The 16,068-nt window shown below is 35.8% G+C and overlaps 1 protein-coding gene across 1 annotated transcript in view; it reads left to right on the top strand.

Annotated features, from left to right (window-relative positions):
* Positions 1 to 16,068, top strand: part of LOC109389838 (ubiquitin-conjugating enzyme E2 E2) — a 302,286-nt gene that overhangs the window by 11,493 nt on the left and 274,725 nt on the right. The window contains exon 3 of the mRNA XM_019655751.1: positions 2,280 to 2,330. Coding sequence (XP_019511296.1) covers positions 2,280 to 2,330 — 51 coding nt within the window. The remainder of the gene's footprint in view (positions 1 to 2,279; positions 2,331 to 16,068) is intronic.

The raw sequence follows: 16,068 nt of genomic DNA, 5'->3' as shown, positions 1-16,068 counted from the left end.
CCGCCCCTCAACCACCCCACCCTCACACCCTTGAATAATGTGTCTTTATTATATCTTTATGCAGTTGGCCATCTCAGTCTGTTTAATTTACACCCATCCACTCTGTCTTCCAGAAATCTACTGAAATTTCTCATCCATTGGTGATCACCCCTTGTCTTTGTTGGTTATTCCTTTTTGCTCTTTTTGTCTCTCCTCCCACCAGGGAGTGTGCTGAAGGAGTGGGAGTTGCACATCATGGGTGTGCGCAGTTCGCTGTCTAACCTGGACTTGCCCACTGAGTTTTAAAGTGCCTGTTTAATATTTGTGTGTGAAACCCATAAGGGTGTTCTATATCAGATCTTTAAGAATCCTCTCTCATTTAATTGTGGGCCATATCTACTTCATATGCACGCAAACACATCATAGAATGCATATTAAAAGGAAATCATGTTTTAAAAATGGAGGAGATCATGGAATTTGTTTTAGTTAACCCCTTCATTTTGTAGGACAGAAAACTCAGGCTGAGAGAGAAAGCAGGTGTGAGCAGTCTTTTTACCCAAGAACTCTTAATTAATGGCACAGCAGAATTAAAATGAAAGTGTCCTTGGCTTTGAGTTTATTAATCTAGCTTTACTTTATAAATGCCTCCCTAACCTTGAATCACATGGCTTAGAGAAGTGAACGTTATATTAGTAGTGTGCAATTCCTTTAGGAGGAGTTACATCTATTCTGGTAGTTCCATTTGTTGTCTTGAAAAAGACAGAATGAATTTGAGAGTAAATGTTTTTGTTCAGATTTTTGCTTTTTAAGGTACTTTAGTCAGCTGTCATCCATGTACTATCACAATAATCATCAGACAGCGGCATCCAGCCATCAGTGAATCTCATATTTGAAAACCAAGGCAAAGGAGAAGAAATGCTTTCGAGAATTTTTTTGTTTGTATTTGGTTTAACAAAGCCTGTGTTTAATAATGCATGAATGATAGTTAAGAGCTTGCTAAGTATTGTCTTACAAAACAGTGTAGCACTGTTAGCCTTCGTGTATGTATGTAGGGCATTAAGTGCAGCTAAAAGTCAAAGTTGAAAATAACACGAGGACAAAAGCAGGTTTTTTAAAAAAGTTCTCTTTGCTTTGCATGAAGTTCATTGCAATGACATTAAAATGATTATTCACATGTTGTTGGGATAGTTCTAGCAGAAAGAACAGTGTCAAACTTGAAAGCCTCAGTCTGCTCCAACCTAGAGTCTTCAGGGAGGAATACCATACATATTTTGACAGCAATTTCAAGTATTGGAATGAAATCCTGATAATTGTCTCTTTAATTAATTGGATCTGTCAGGATGCCTGGATTCAGCTTCATATGATCACCTTTTCATCCTACATGGGGATGTTCTAGTACAAATCAGAAGTTGGAATAATCCAGAAATAAGTGGCAAGAGTTTCCAATTTAAACCAGAAATTTTGGTTATTATTATTAGTGGCTTAATGAAGTTGTTATTTGGTGGTTTTTTGGTTGTTGTTTTTTTAAGATTTTATTGAGGAAAGGGAACAGCCAAGTTGTCCTTCAGTCTTACTTGTGGAGGGCGCAGCTAGCTCATCTCCAAGTCCAGTCGCCATCCTGCCACTCAGCTCAAGGTGCTGTGTTCATTCAACCTTAGTTGCCGGTGGGCATAGCCCACCATCCCATGCGGGAGTAGAACTGGAAACCTTGTTGCTAAGAGCGCACACTCTAACCACTGAGCCATTCCAGCTGCCCTTCGGCAGCTCGCGGCCGCTCAGCTCAAGGTGTCATATTCAATCTTAGTTGCAGGTGGGTATAGCCCACCATCCCATGCGGGTGTCAAACCGACAACCTGGTTGTTTAGGAGCACGTGCTCTCACCAGCTGAGCCATCCTGACACCTGTTGGCAGCTCAGCGGCACCTCAGCTGGGGTGCAGCGTCACTGGCCCATGTGGGAATCGAAATGGTGACCCTGTTGCTCAGAACTTGCACTCTTAACCAACTGAGCCACTCGGTCGGCCCAGCTTAGTGAAGTTTTAGTTTTAGTTTTAGTGACCGTGCTGCTTCCACAGGCTGCGTGCACTGAGGTAGCCAGTCTTATTACCCTCTTGTAGGTGCATTGTCAAAATCGTGGCAGTAATCACTGCTGTGTTATTGTAAATGATGATTTATACAGTATTAGTATTTTAAATTAAAAAACATACAAATGGGAAATATTAGTGTAAAAGTATAACATTTTAATGACATAAAAAGAGAGTGAAGACATTTTCACATAACTTTCTTTGTCTTTATTTTAAAGAATTCAGAAGGAACTTGCAGAAATTACGTTGGACCCTCCTCCCAACTGTAGGTAAGTACTTGTGGATTTTTATTTATTTTTATCTCTTGCAGAAATTATAATTTAACTGTTGGTTTGATATGCAACTGTTGTCAAAGTCTGATTGTTAGTAAAAACGTTGTGGTTTGGATTGAAATGACTGAAAGACAGTGGTGGTGGTGGTTTCTGTGCATAAATGGAATACTCAGCAAGTGTGTAGTGATAGAGTGGAGTTGCCAAAAACAGAGTAATGCAATTATAAGGTAACAAATACAATTTTAGTAGAAGAGGTGTTAGGGCCTTAAATGATTTCTTTAATGATAGAGTAATAGTGTGGCTGAAATATTTGCTATTTGATAATTATTCAGTTGTTATCTTGTTGAAAATTGATTTTTAAGAGTGCTGGAATATTAAGCTGTTCTTCCTGGTTTACATTAGTTCTTATAGTCATCAGGTGTGATTAAGTCGGAATAGGTGATTTGAGGTGATGATGTTAAATTTAAAATATTCTCTTCTTTATGACCACATGTCATCAATTTTCTGGTCAGAGATAACTTGTAGGAAGTAAAAGTGCTTGCCTGGAAATGATTAATGAAATACAGGTACACAGAGGAAGAGGAGAAAAACAACCGTCAGCTTTATATTGTGTGTTGGGTCTGGTGCAGTATTTGGAAGATAGCTGTGTGGTTATTTTAAGACATTTCTTTCCGTGTTGATCTGAGGTCACTGTTGGAACCAGGCCAATATGGAGTTTTTATAGTTTAAATTGGTAGTTTTATGGATTGAAAGTGAGAGGGCAGATTACAGGAAAATGTTTCCAATATTGAATGCAGGTAGAATTTATTGTTTGGTATGATTTCTCATTTTGCTGATCTTATTTTTATGTGAAAATAAAGATAACAAGTATAGATATTAATGAAAGGGAAAGATTTTTCAGATGGCTGTATTGTAGTTGTGTAGTTGACAACTGTTTTGTGTAGGAAAATTCTAATAAGGTTTATTATGTTGGTGAATCTAATATGGTTCTTTACACGAGAGTCATGCAGTATTTAAACTTGCAATAATGTTCAAAGAATGTTTCAAACATAACATGTTTGGTTAGGTAAAATTGTTTAACCGTAAGACTTTCTGTCACAATTAAGATTATGTTACATCAAAGCTGTTTCAGATGGCCTATCATTGTTTAGGCTTTGGAGGCCAATTCATGTAAGTGGATTGATACACCGAAAAACTCCAGTTTGAATTAAACCTAAAATCCCTTGTTTCTTAGGATAGCATTTGCTTTAATTGTTAAAATCTTCGTTTTTTTAATAAAGTATGTTTTACCACATATAATACTTTTGTAACTGTTTTACGAGAATGGATTGGTGAACTTAATTTATATAGCTGCTTAAATTTTGACAACAGGTTATTGGCAAAATAAACTTAATTACTTTGTTTTCATTAGCTTGTTTAAGGCTTATTTTTGAGAAATGAAATCCATATGAAATATCATGTGATGGTTAGACTGCAGCTTTACTGTCAGATGTATTCTTTTCTTTTTTTTGAAATTTGAAAAAATGTTGGTAATATACTGTTGGATGAAAATAATAGATTACCAAACAGAGGATGTACAGTTTGGTTTCATATATGTAAAGATGTGTATGTGATCACATTGGAAGATATATTATTTTTAATATGTTAGCCTACTTTAGTTTTGACTTATTACAGATAATAATTTAACTTGGATTAAACCAGTATATTGTAAACATGCATGGAAACTTAAGAGTCAGGAAAGAAGTTACATAATAGTTATTTAAATAAATTAAAATAATTAAACCATAGTTCTATTTAAAGTGAAAAAGAAAAGTTTATAGTGTCATCTGAAATGTGGAGATTTAATTTTACCTGGAGCCTTAGTGAATGATATCATTACTGGTTATGTAAGCTTTATAAATAAAGCATTTTAAAATGTGATGTCACACATAATAAGCGCTTCAGTTTCAGGAAAGATAGCTACTTTATTGTATTTTTCCCCTTCCCAGTTTTATTGAGATCTAATTGACATATAGCATTGTAGAAAGATACAGGCATACCTTGAAGATACTGTGGGTTCGGTTCCAAACACCCATAATAAAGCAAGTATGGCAGTAAAGCGAGTGGTGATCTTTTTGCTGGTGGAGGGTCTTGCTTTCAGTTTGTAAAAAAAAACCTCTGTGGAGCCTAGTAAAGTGAAGCATAATAAAATAAGGTATGCCTATACCTATGTTGGTTAATTTGTTTGCTTATGGGAATTTGCAAGAAAATCCATTTAACAGCATGGAGATTGGATAGCCAATAAGTTTGCTTTAGAAGTGAGGTTGAGGTCTATGGATGGCTTTGGATCCTTTTATTGATCCCAGAATAGCTGATTGTACTGGATCGGGCAGAGATAAAGATCCTATCCACCACCTTCCTGTATGTAGTGCTCGCTTTTGGCATGCAGAGGATCCTCTGTGCTGTGGCTGATTGGGAAGTGGTGATTAGCTCTACATTCCCTATGTGCTTGTGCTGCTTAATATACGTGTTCAGTGTGGTTAAGTGGATTACGTGGTTTTTGGATTGTTTGGTGTCAAATATTTGATTGTGGTTTATAGTAAATCTGCTTATCTGTATTTCAGTGAGAATGTGGTTACTATCTTCAGAAAGAGAAGTTAGAGCATAATTTTAGTTTGGCTTATTTTTGGCATAAAGTTTAATAGTGCTTTTGTGGTTGATTTTTAAAAGTTCAGTGCTACTTTCATGTGTGTCCTAATGGCTATAAGTATAAAATTTACTATAAAAGTATAGTAAATTAAATCTATCAGCCTAATAGGAGGAGTAAAAATACTATTCCCCTAGTACTCCCTTTGTGTATTACCTTTCCCAGTGCACATGACTCTCAAAACTCTGCCTTTTGGTTGTTTGGATAATTGTTAGCTTGCTGTCACAGATAAAGATTACGTGTAAGGGAACTTCTTTGGGTTTACCTGTTCAGGTATTTGGAGTGGAGAAGGATTTTATCTGTTGTCTGGGTGGGATTGCGTGGGTGTCGTGTTCCACTTAAACTGTGGTTTATTAGTATTTTCTGGAACCTTAACAGACCACTACATCCCAGTTCTGTGTGTATGTCAGGTTAGAGATGGGACTCATGAATTTTGGTGCGTCTCTTACCTGATGTCCAGTTAAGCAATTCTTGGAATCATACTGAAGGGACTAGCTTGTGGTAAGGTATTCTAAAGCCTGTCATTTGAGCTTGTTGGGAATATCAAGTCTCAGTGAATTACATCACTCACTGTAGATAGGTAAGTTTATCTAAGGCATTTTTAGGGGAAGTTACTGTAGTATGGCTTAATTTTTTTTCAGATTTTGAACAAGCCTGAATATTATTTTTAAAGAGTAGCCACAAAATGCTTTGATAATAGGTTGAATTATTTTTTCTTATAGGAAACACATGCCTGTACATCGTTCAGTTTTCTTTTTACTTTAATTTTGTCCTTGAGGTAAAAATGCAACAATCCAGTTTTTGGTTTTTTTTTTTAAGCTGGGTTAAATTACGAGTTCTTTAAAAAAACAATTACAACGCAAGAGTTAATGTTTAAAAACAAAACTATAATACAGCTAAGAAAAAAGTTTCTGTTTATGAAATCAAAGTTCTGTCGGGCCATAGGCATAAAGAATTGTACATAAATTCGTTGAAATTTGCTTATACACTTAAGAGTATAACCCTATAAATAGTAGAATATATTTTGCTTGGTCTCGTCTCTTATGATGGATAACGTAATTGACCCATAACATTTGCAAGGGCTCTATTGTGAGGTCTCTGAAGATTCATAAATGTTTTCTTACTGCCAGCTGAGTTGGAGGTGCAGGGCTGTTGGCTGGAATTGCTTACTAACTCAGTGCCTTGCACGTGGCTTAGCAGGATAGAGGGAGTAAAACTCATGCTATACCTTTACAGAGTGCTAACAGGTAGAATTCCTGCCCCTTGTAAATGACTATGTTGTGACCTGCAGAATTCCTCATAAATTGTCAAAAGCACACCTTAAATCTGTAAATGTGCTAGTGTATTCATTTATGATTTCCTTGATGCTAATGGAAAACTGGCATCTTGCTAGAAAAAAATCTCCAAGTTAGAATTAAAAATTTTGTCATCCAGGAGTTAACATGTTTTCTGTGTTACAAATAAGCTAAATTCAAATTCTAGAATGATCTGATACTACCCAAGTTTGTATTACCTTTATGAGCATGGAAATTGGACAGAGATTCTTATTATGAAAGTATAGTAGACACTACGGTAAAATGATTCATTTGGATTTGGATTTTTGATTTAGTAATTGAGCAGGTAAAAGGAGATACTAAAAAAGAGGATGTAGTTGAGTTAGTTACACTAGCTGTTTTCACTTTATTGCTGTGTTTCAGTGGGTCTGCACTCATTGAACACTGGCTCTGCTTTAATTTTTTTTTTAAAATGTAACAGCTTTTACTGAGATGTAAAGTGTAAAATTCAGTGGCTTTTTATATATTCACAGGGTTGTGTAACCATCACAATCAATTTTACAACATTTATCACCCCTAAAAGATACACAGGTACCTTTTAGCAGTCACCACTTCCTCATTTCCTCTCAACGTTCCCACCACCCAGCCCGAGGCAACTGTCAGTCTACTTTCTGTCTCTATTGATGTGCTTTTTCTGGACATTTTGTGTGAATGGAATCATACAATATGTGGTCTTTTGCTACTGGCTTCTTTCACGAAGCGTAATTTTTCAAGGTTCATCATGTTGTAAGGTACAGCAGTATTTCATTTCCTTTTTGTCTCTATAATATGCTATTGTATGGATATACTACGTTTACTTATCCATTCATTAGTTGATAGACATGTGGGTTTTCACTTTTTGGTATTATGAATACTGCTCTGAACATTTGTGTACAGGTTTTGTGTGGGCATTTGTTTTCATTTTTCCAGGAGCGGAATTGCTTTGTCGTATAGTTACTATGTTTAACTTTTTGGGGAACTGGCAGACTGTAATCCTTAGGAGTTGCACCATTTACCTTCCTAACAGCAATGTATGAGAGTTCCAATTTCCCACAGCGTTGGCAATTGTTATTGTCTGGCTTTTTTATGGTAGTCATCTTAGGAGGTGTGAAGCAGTATGTCATTGTGGTTTTGATGTGCATTATGTGATCGATAATGATGATGACTACCATGTTTTCGTATGCTTATTGAACCTTTTTATATTTTCTTGGGAGAAATGTCTGTTCAAATCCTTTGTCCATCTTTAAATTGAGTTCTGTTTTTATTGTGGAGTTGTAGTTGTTCTTTATTTATTTTGGATAAACCCCTGTATCAGATATAGGATTTGTAAATATTTTCTTCCATTCTGTGGATAGTTTTTTCACTTTCTTGGTGGTGACTTTTGAAGTACAAATGTTTTAAATTTTGATGAAGTCCAGTTTATCTGTTTTTTCTTTTATTGCTTGTGTGTTTGCTGTCATTTCTAAGAAATCATTGCCTAATCCAAGACTGAAGATTTCCACCTGTATTTTTCTTCTGAGAGTTTTTTAGTTTTAGCTTTTATATTTTGGTCTCTGACCCATTTTGTATATGGTATGAGGTAGAGGTCCATTCTTTTCCTTGTGGCTTTACCCAATTACCTCAACACCATTTGCTGAAAAGACCATTCTCCCCATTGAATTTTCTTGACATCCTTGTTGAAAGCTGTGAATCATAAATGTAAAGGTTTATTTCTGAACTCTTAATTATATTTCATTGATCTGTATGTCTGCTATTATGCCAGTACCACACAGTCTTGCTTATTGTAGCTTTGTAGTAAGCTTTGAACCAGAAACTGTAAATCCTCTAACAGATTTACTTTTCATTGTCTTAACAAATTAGTTAAGAAATTCCCAGTATAGAAGAGGCCATGGCTGGACGTATACCTAACCAATATCTCACCTCACTGTTGATGCAAGGCATTTAGTAGAGGAAAATGTATTTTCCAGATTATAGTAATGGAAACCGTGTGTAGGGAAAATGTGTGCGTGGGTTAACATTTTTTAAAATTATATTATGGGGCCGGCCGAGTGACTCAGTTGGTTAAGAGCTCGCTCAAGAGTGTGAGCTCTGAGCAACAGCGGTTCGAGTCCCGGCCCGAGCTGAGCTGCTGCTGAGCTGACAGCAGGTGGCAGGATGGCTCAGCTAAAAACAAAACAATAAAAAACAAACAAACAAACAAACAAACAAAAAACTGTATTATAGAACAGGAAGACACTGAGATAGAAATTGGGGATAATGTCTACATAGGTGTGATCTCTAGAAAGGGCCACAAGTGCAAAAATCTAATTATTGTTACTAGCTGTTTTTCTTTCTTGGTTTGTAGTAATATCTATATAGAATTTTGTAGCTTTTCAAGGATTTTCATGTACGATGTCATTCAGTCTTTTTAATCACTTTGTGGGACTCCTGAAGTTCAGTAATTTGCTCAGGGTTGCACAACTAGAAATGGTTTATTTGGATTTAAACCCAGATTTTCTGATCTTTCATCCTTTATTATTCCACATGTGTGACTAGATAGAGAAATACATTCAGAATTACATTTGTGGCTAACTATATACGATTCAATTGAGGAAAAAAGGAAAAAAAATCAACATGCAAGGCAATCCAAAATACCATTTGTACTATGTTTGACTTGTATTTCTGAATTCCATGAGACAGTATTTAGCTGGAACCTTTTGAAAAGTAATTTTTTGAGTATAGTGTTTTCTACCACACTCCCTTTTGTGTGTGTTGGGGTGCATATATATGTTAGTGTTCTTATTACTGGCACTTGTCCATGTAAAGGATTTCTTTACATTTGACAGTTCCTAACTCACTGTTTGCAGATGTCTGCCCTCTTAATGCCAAATTGACACTGTTACTCAACCTGATGCTAGGTCACGTTCCCCTGCAGTTCCCTTTAGTACTTATTGAGAGCTTAATATTAGATCTTTGCTAGGACAAGTGTAGGCCGCAAGGAGATATCCAGGTATAGTTCCTAATCCTTAAAGATCTGGTTACAACTAATTGAGATATAAGACATTTAGATGCTTAGAGAACCAAGACTAGGAGAATGATGGTACTATTTATTGGTAGACAGTCCCAATATCTGTCGCTTCTGCGAATCTTAAAATTGATAATGCTTTCCCTTTTTAATTTAGTAGTCCTGAAGCTGATAGCCTATTTACTTTATGACTTTAGTAAATACCTGCATTTTGTGTAGAAACCTCAGCTCTGGTTGTGTTTTATTTTCTTACTCTTTTTTTCTCTTTTATAGCCATATCTTTATTTTGTACTTGAATACTACATACAATTTTTAAGCTGCCTCAGTGTCTTTTTGGAGCAAGGCAGATTATTAGTTAAATAAACAGTATGAATAACAGAAAGGTGATGTAAATGTATACTGGTTAGCAGAATGCTGGAATGCCTCTTATGAGGCGTCATTAATGTGATAAAATTTAAATATACATTGAGGGTCTGTGTTATATAGGATACCGACTTATTCATAGCCATCTCTCCTTTCTTTAGTACAGATAATAGAGGGATATTTTTTACTCTTATGAGTTTTTGACTCCATTGTTAACAGTGTTGAGTGCTTTTGTATGGACTTTACAAAGACAGAAGTCTTTAAATAACATTCGATAGGCACTAAGTGGTTAGAACAGCTAAAGAATTGCTTGGAATACCACCTGCAGGTTGGAGGATGTATACAGTGTGACAGAAAATGAGAAAGCATGGCCTTATGTTCTGTGGGCATCTCAGAGCTCAAGCTTGTTTATGTTCTCGTTTCCATACTTTTTATAATGTTTAAGGTGCCCTCCTTAGTTACTGCCAGGAATATATGTACTGTTTTCTTTATGCCTTTACCTTGAGGCTGCCGTTTCTCCTGGGGTACAACCAACATAGAGCCTTAGGGGGATGGTACTTTACATGTGGAACTTAAGGTGTGATTGTTTGCTGTCATGTACCTTTATTTCAAAGCTGTGCTTGGGAAAGACATAACTATTTCAATAAAATCACGAGAAAAATTTCTTACTTCCTTATTTCAAAATGTTATTTTTTTATATTGCCTTTAACTATAGATTTAAAAATGTTTATTTCCTAATAAAAGAAAATGTTAAGTGATAAAGTGAGTTTAGTGCCCATTACTTGTGGTCTTTAATATGTTATTTATTTTTTTCTATTCTTTGTTGCTTTAAAAAACAGTGTAAGAATGTGTCTGAAAAAACATATATTAAATGATCACATTGGGATTTTATTTTATAATAGCAACAGAACATTTTATCACCTGTTTAAGTTTGCCTAGTTTTATAACTGGTTATTATTTCAGATTTATTACCTAAGCACTTTAGATAGACAGTGTCATATTACTAACGTGTAATATCTTAATCCCCATAGCTGTTTTATCTGTTAAGATGTCCTGAAAGCTGTATTTTTTAGCACACTCAAAGCATTTCTTCACAGTGATTATTATATTCGACTTAAATATCTTTTATCAACTAGATGTTATTGCAAATAAGAAGTAAAACTTTTGTTAGTATATTTTGAGAATGCAAATTTTCATTTTTAAATTACTGTTGTCAGAGTTTGCTTTTTGACTGTATTTTTTTTTGTAAGTGTTCATTTAGAATTGTTTATTTAGAAGGTCTACATACTTTGGAGACTTCCTGGGTTACCTTGAAAGGTACGAGTATATCTAAATCCATATTTATGTAGAAGCAGCACATAATTCTAAAATGTATAAGAGAATCAGGTAAAGCCATAAGCTAAAATTGATTTTCTGATCCAATATATAGCAGGTAGACTCTCTCTCTACTCTCATCTATATGGAAGATGAAGCTTAGGACTAATTCGACACAACCAAAAGGAGAGCCCTCATACCAGAGCCAGGGATTCTGCCCTGGCACCTGCTGCTCCCTCCACCTAGAATCCAGTGGCCCTCCTCTTCTATACCCCACTGTTGTCAGTTCTCCTGATGCTTCATGTTGCAACTGTGTCACCCACTGGGTGAGAACTTTTTCTTTAATCTTTATATTTCAAATCTTAGCATTCACTTGGTTCAGTGCACCTGTGAATGAATAAATACAGTTAATTATACTAGGGAGCTAACAGCTATTGAAAGTTTCCAATGTTTGTGTCAGTGTGCTGAGTGCTTTACCAGCATTACCTCATTTTATCTTCGTGACTTTCCTTGAGGTGGCTACTAACTAATTTCAGACAGTACATATTTGGTAGGTGGGAAGACAGGCTTAGAGAGATGAAGTAACTTGTCCAAGGTCACACAGCAAGTAGGTGGCACCACTAGGATTTCAACCTTGGTGTTTCAGGCTTTAGAGACCAAGTGTTTTGAGACTTCGCTGTGCTTTTCTTCCATTTGCAAAATCGATATAGGTGAATCAGTTTATTATCGAACAGCCCTGCCCCAGAACTTTCTGTTATGATGAAAGTGTCCTATAACTGTGTTGTCCAACACAGCAGCTACTATACTAGCCATATGTGGTTATTTTAGTACTTGAAAGGTGGCTAGACTGATAGTAAATAAATTTTTATTTTTATTTAATTTTAGTATAAGTTTAGATAGCCATATGTGACTAGTGACTACTGTGTCACACAACACAGAACTAGGAAAATAAGGACTTCTCAAGCTTAACTTTATGCTTAATTCCAATTTTGGGTAAAAGTAAACTACCAGGTCATCTTGGCCTTTTGAAACGGTGTTTGTAGTTGTGTAATTATGGTGCATAAGTACTTACATACATATATACATGACTACATACTTAAGTTATGTATTTATTTGTCTCTCCACTTCCTTCCCACCAACCACCATGATAGTCTAAGAGTCAGGGACTCATAAATACTGTTATTTTTTAGAGCATCACACGCAGTGCCCTTAATTAAGTAAAAGATCATTATAAATATTAGTATTATAAAGAATTGGTTAAATATTTATTTTTAACTTCTTAACAAAATGAAAGTGATAATTGCAAATCATTGTTTTTTAGATAGACTCGTAAGATACTGAAACTGGAAAGCTTATAGTTGCACCCCTTCCAGCCAAGAGAAAAAATGGTGCTTCCCCAAGACGCCCAGTTTAATGACAAAGCCAGGACTAGCATTCAGTTCTGACAGTTCAGTGTGTTGCTTATTTAATTGATAGAATGGATGCATTTTATACGCTTAGAACACTTAGATACAATTAATGTAAAGAAGGAAAATTGGGAATTGTTATTTGTGATCATGAAGTACATTTGAAAGGAATTGGAGTTACTTTGTCTGGAGAAGTGAGGGGGGCATAATAGCTGTGTTTAACTGTTTTCAGAGCCATAAAATGGAAGAGAGATTAATCTTATTCTGTGTGATTTCAGGGAGTAGAACTAGCACTGCTGTGTTAAATTAGAAGGAAACCATTTTCTTCTTGATATAAAGGCTTCATCTTCAGTCAGAGCTGTCCGGAGAAATAATGGGCAACTTCAGGAGGTAATACATGCCCCGTCTCTGGAGGAATTAAAAATGAACCTGTTGGCTTATTTCAGAGGATTTTCAGGTGCCAGATGTGAGGTAGTACTAGAATGGTATTTCCCAGCTATTGGACCCTAGACAAATGATGTATGTTTTTATCAGCTTTTGTCCTCCTTACCCATGGATTGTGACTCATTTTTCCTCTCCTCTTTGCCCTTTTGGAGCCTATGGTACATAATTTATATAGTTGATTGGCCTGACTATTTAAAGCATCCTGTTTTTTTATCAGTTCCCTGTCTGAATTAAGTGAGGCTTTTATTTCCTTCTGTACTCATAACTTTTAAATTTATAGGAAAAGGACACTATATGAAAAACATGAGGGAATAAGAGCCTGGTGTGGGGTTTAGGTACATAAATAATATCCATCAATTTGATAGGTCCCAGATTATTAAATGTTTCATAAACTCCACTTATCTGACTTAGTCAGGAAATAGATATATTACTATGAATCAAATGCCAACATAAATTGAGTTAATAATTGAATGCAAGTATTTTGAATTTCATTTGGACAGCATTCATAAATACCCCAAGTCTATTAAACTATGTAACAAATTATTTGCAGTCCTCATGGTTTCCCCTTCCTCCCGATGGTCCTGGAAAATATGATTTATTTGGGATGTGTTTCTTCTGACATAAATGTTCCATGAGTCAAGAAATCTTAGGATTAAAAGAAAATTCAAAGTTTTGAAGAAACTACCACTGCTCTTTACACATACACGTACATTACGTGTGGACTGCTTGTTTCATTTATGATCTTACTCATTAAGAGACATTTACTTTAAAACTTTTCTCCAGTGTTATGAAACAATAATTGTCATGTCTGTAGGTTAGGGCAAAATTCTGTGGCCTAATGCATCAGAGCAGAGTGATCTGAGACCTGCCTGCAAATGGTGAACTAGAATCGGCTGCAAGTGCTGGAGGAAAACCCTTGCCTGAAGCGAGGGCAGAGTTTCCGAAGGGTGACATAACTGCTTAGTGCTTTAAGCAATTGACATGTTGGTTTTAGGCTCAAGTCAGCAGGCACATGGGGCCCAACATGTGCGGTGTTTGGATTCCAGGTGGCCTGGTAGTGAGTAAGGGAGTCTGCAAGAGGAGGAACCGGCGCTAGCCTGAGCCTGCCGGGGCAGGGAAAGATATGCTAGAATGTGTGAAAGTAGAACTGTATGGGTTTGGGGTTCAGGCCCTCCTGACTGAGGTAGGACAGGACTGGATAGGAGTAGTCTCTCTCCATCCTTTCTGAGTTAACTGTCACGTTCTCCATGTAAGATAAAAGATTAGCCTTCTTAGCCAAGCCTTGTGCATCACTTCAGTAAATGCCCTGCAATAGCCTGGTTTATAAATGATAATTCAACTGTGTTATGACCGTACTTTGCGAACAACTGGGATTTGAGGTGGGGGAAAAGGACAGACAAGTTTTCAGGAAGGGCGAAGGAAGTAAATTTACTATCCTGTTATATTGGTGTCAAATCCTTTAGGAATTTATATAATAGATACTTTGTCTTGGATAGTTTCTTAATACATTGAGAGAAATCCTTGTGCATTATGCTGTAAATTTGAGTGGATATGCAGCACTTCTGGCACTATCCAAATGTCTTAGACTGTGTCCGAGTGGCTTTAGTTATTGCAGTACCAAAAGAACCTCATTATAACTTTTGCCTAAAAGGTTAAAATGGACCTGAAGACATTAGAAGTAGCTTCCAATATTTATGTAGCAGACTTACTTGATTTTAATTATCTGTGTTAATGGGAAATTAATAATTCACTATGTAGTATAAGGTGAAAATACATTGTATTTAAGAACCATGGAAGCCACAGCAATCTTGAGAAAGAGGAACAAAGTTGGAAGTGTCATGCTACCTGATATCAAACTATACTACAAGGCTATAGTAATCATACTGGCATAAAAACAGACACATAGACAAATGGAACAGAATAGAGAGCCCAGAAATAAACCTACACCTACATGGTCAATTAATCTATTAGAAAGGAGGCAAACATGTACAGAAGGATAAAGACAGCCTAGTCAATAAATGGTGTGAAAACTGGACAGATACAAACAAAAAAAATGAAACTAGACCACCTTCTTATACCATATACAAAAATAAACTCAGACTGGATTAAAGACTTAAGTATAAGACCCGAAACCATAAAACTCCTGGAAGAAAACAGAGGCAGTAAACTCTGACACTGCTTTTAGTGATTTCTTTTTTTTCTGTTTCTTTTCTTTCCTTTTTTTTTTTTGATATATCCCCTGGGGGAAAGGGAAAGAAAAGAAAAAAATAAACAAATGGAACTACATCAAACTAAAAAGTTCTTGCACAGCAAAGGAAAGCAACAAAACGAAAAGACAACCTACCTATTGGGAGAATGTATTTGCCAATGAAACATGCCATAAGGGGTTAATATCTAAAATTTATAAAGAATTCATATAACTTAACACCAAAAAACAACCAATCCGGTTAAAAAATGAGCAGAGGACCTGAATAGACATTTCTCCAAAGAGGAATACAAATGGCCAATAGACATATGAAAAGATGCATCATGTTACTAATCAGAGTAATGCAAATTAAAACCACAATGAGCTATCACCTCACACCTGTCAGGATGGCTATCATCAATAAAGCAACAAACAAATGTTGGCAATGATGTAGAGAAAAGAGAACCCTTGTGCATTGGTGGTGGGATTTAAATTGGTGTAGTCACTATGGAAAATAGTATGGAGGACAAAGAATTAGCTATCACCCAGCAGTTTCACTTCTGGGTTTTTATTTGAAGAAATAAAAAACACTAATTTGAAAAGATATATGCACCCCAATGTTCACTGCAGCATTATTTACAATAGCCAAGATATGGAAGCAATGTATGTGTCCATTGATAGACAATTGGATAAAGAAGTGGTACATACTTGTATATACAATGGAATGTTAGCCATAAGAAAGAATGAAATCTTACCATTTGTGACAACATGGATGTGCCTAGAGGGTATTATGCTTTGTGAAATAAGTCAGGCTGAGAAAGACAAAAACCATATGATTTCACTTATATGTGGTATTAAAGAACAATTATAAACGAACAAAACAGAAATATTCATAGATGTAAAAAACAAACTGATGTTTGCCAGATTGGAAGGTGAAAAAGGTGAAGGGATTAAGAAGTACAAATTAGTAGTTACAAAATAGTCATGGGGATGTAAAGTACAGTCTAGGGAATATAGTCA

The sequence above is a fragment of the Hipposideros armiger genome, unplaced genomic scaffold, assembly GCF_001890085.2.
Source record: "Hipposideros armiger isolate ML-2016 unplaced genomic scaffold, ASM189008v1 scaffold_245, whole genome shotgun sequence".
Lineage (NCBI taxonomy): Eukaryota > Metazoa > Chordata > Mammalia > Chiroptera > Hipposideridae > Hipposideros > Hipposideros armiger.
This window is presented reverse-complemented; position numbering and strand designations above follow the sequence as displayed.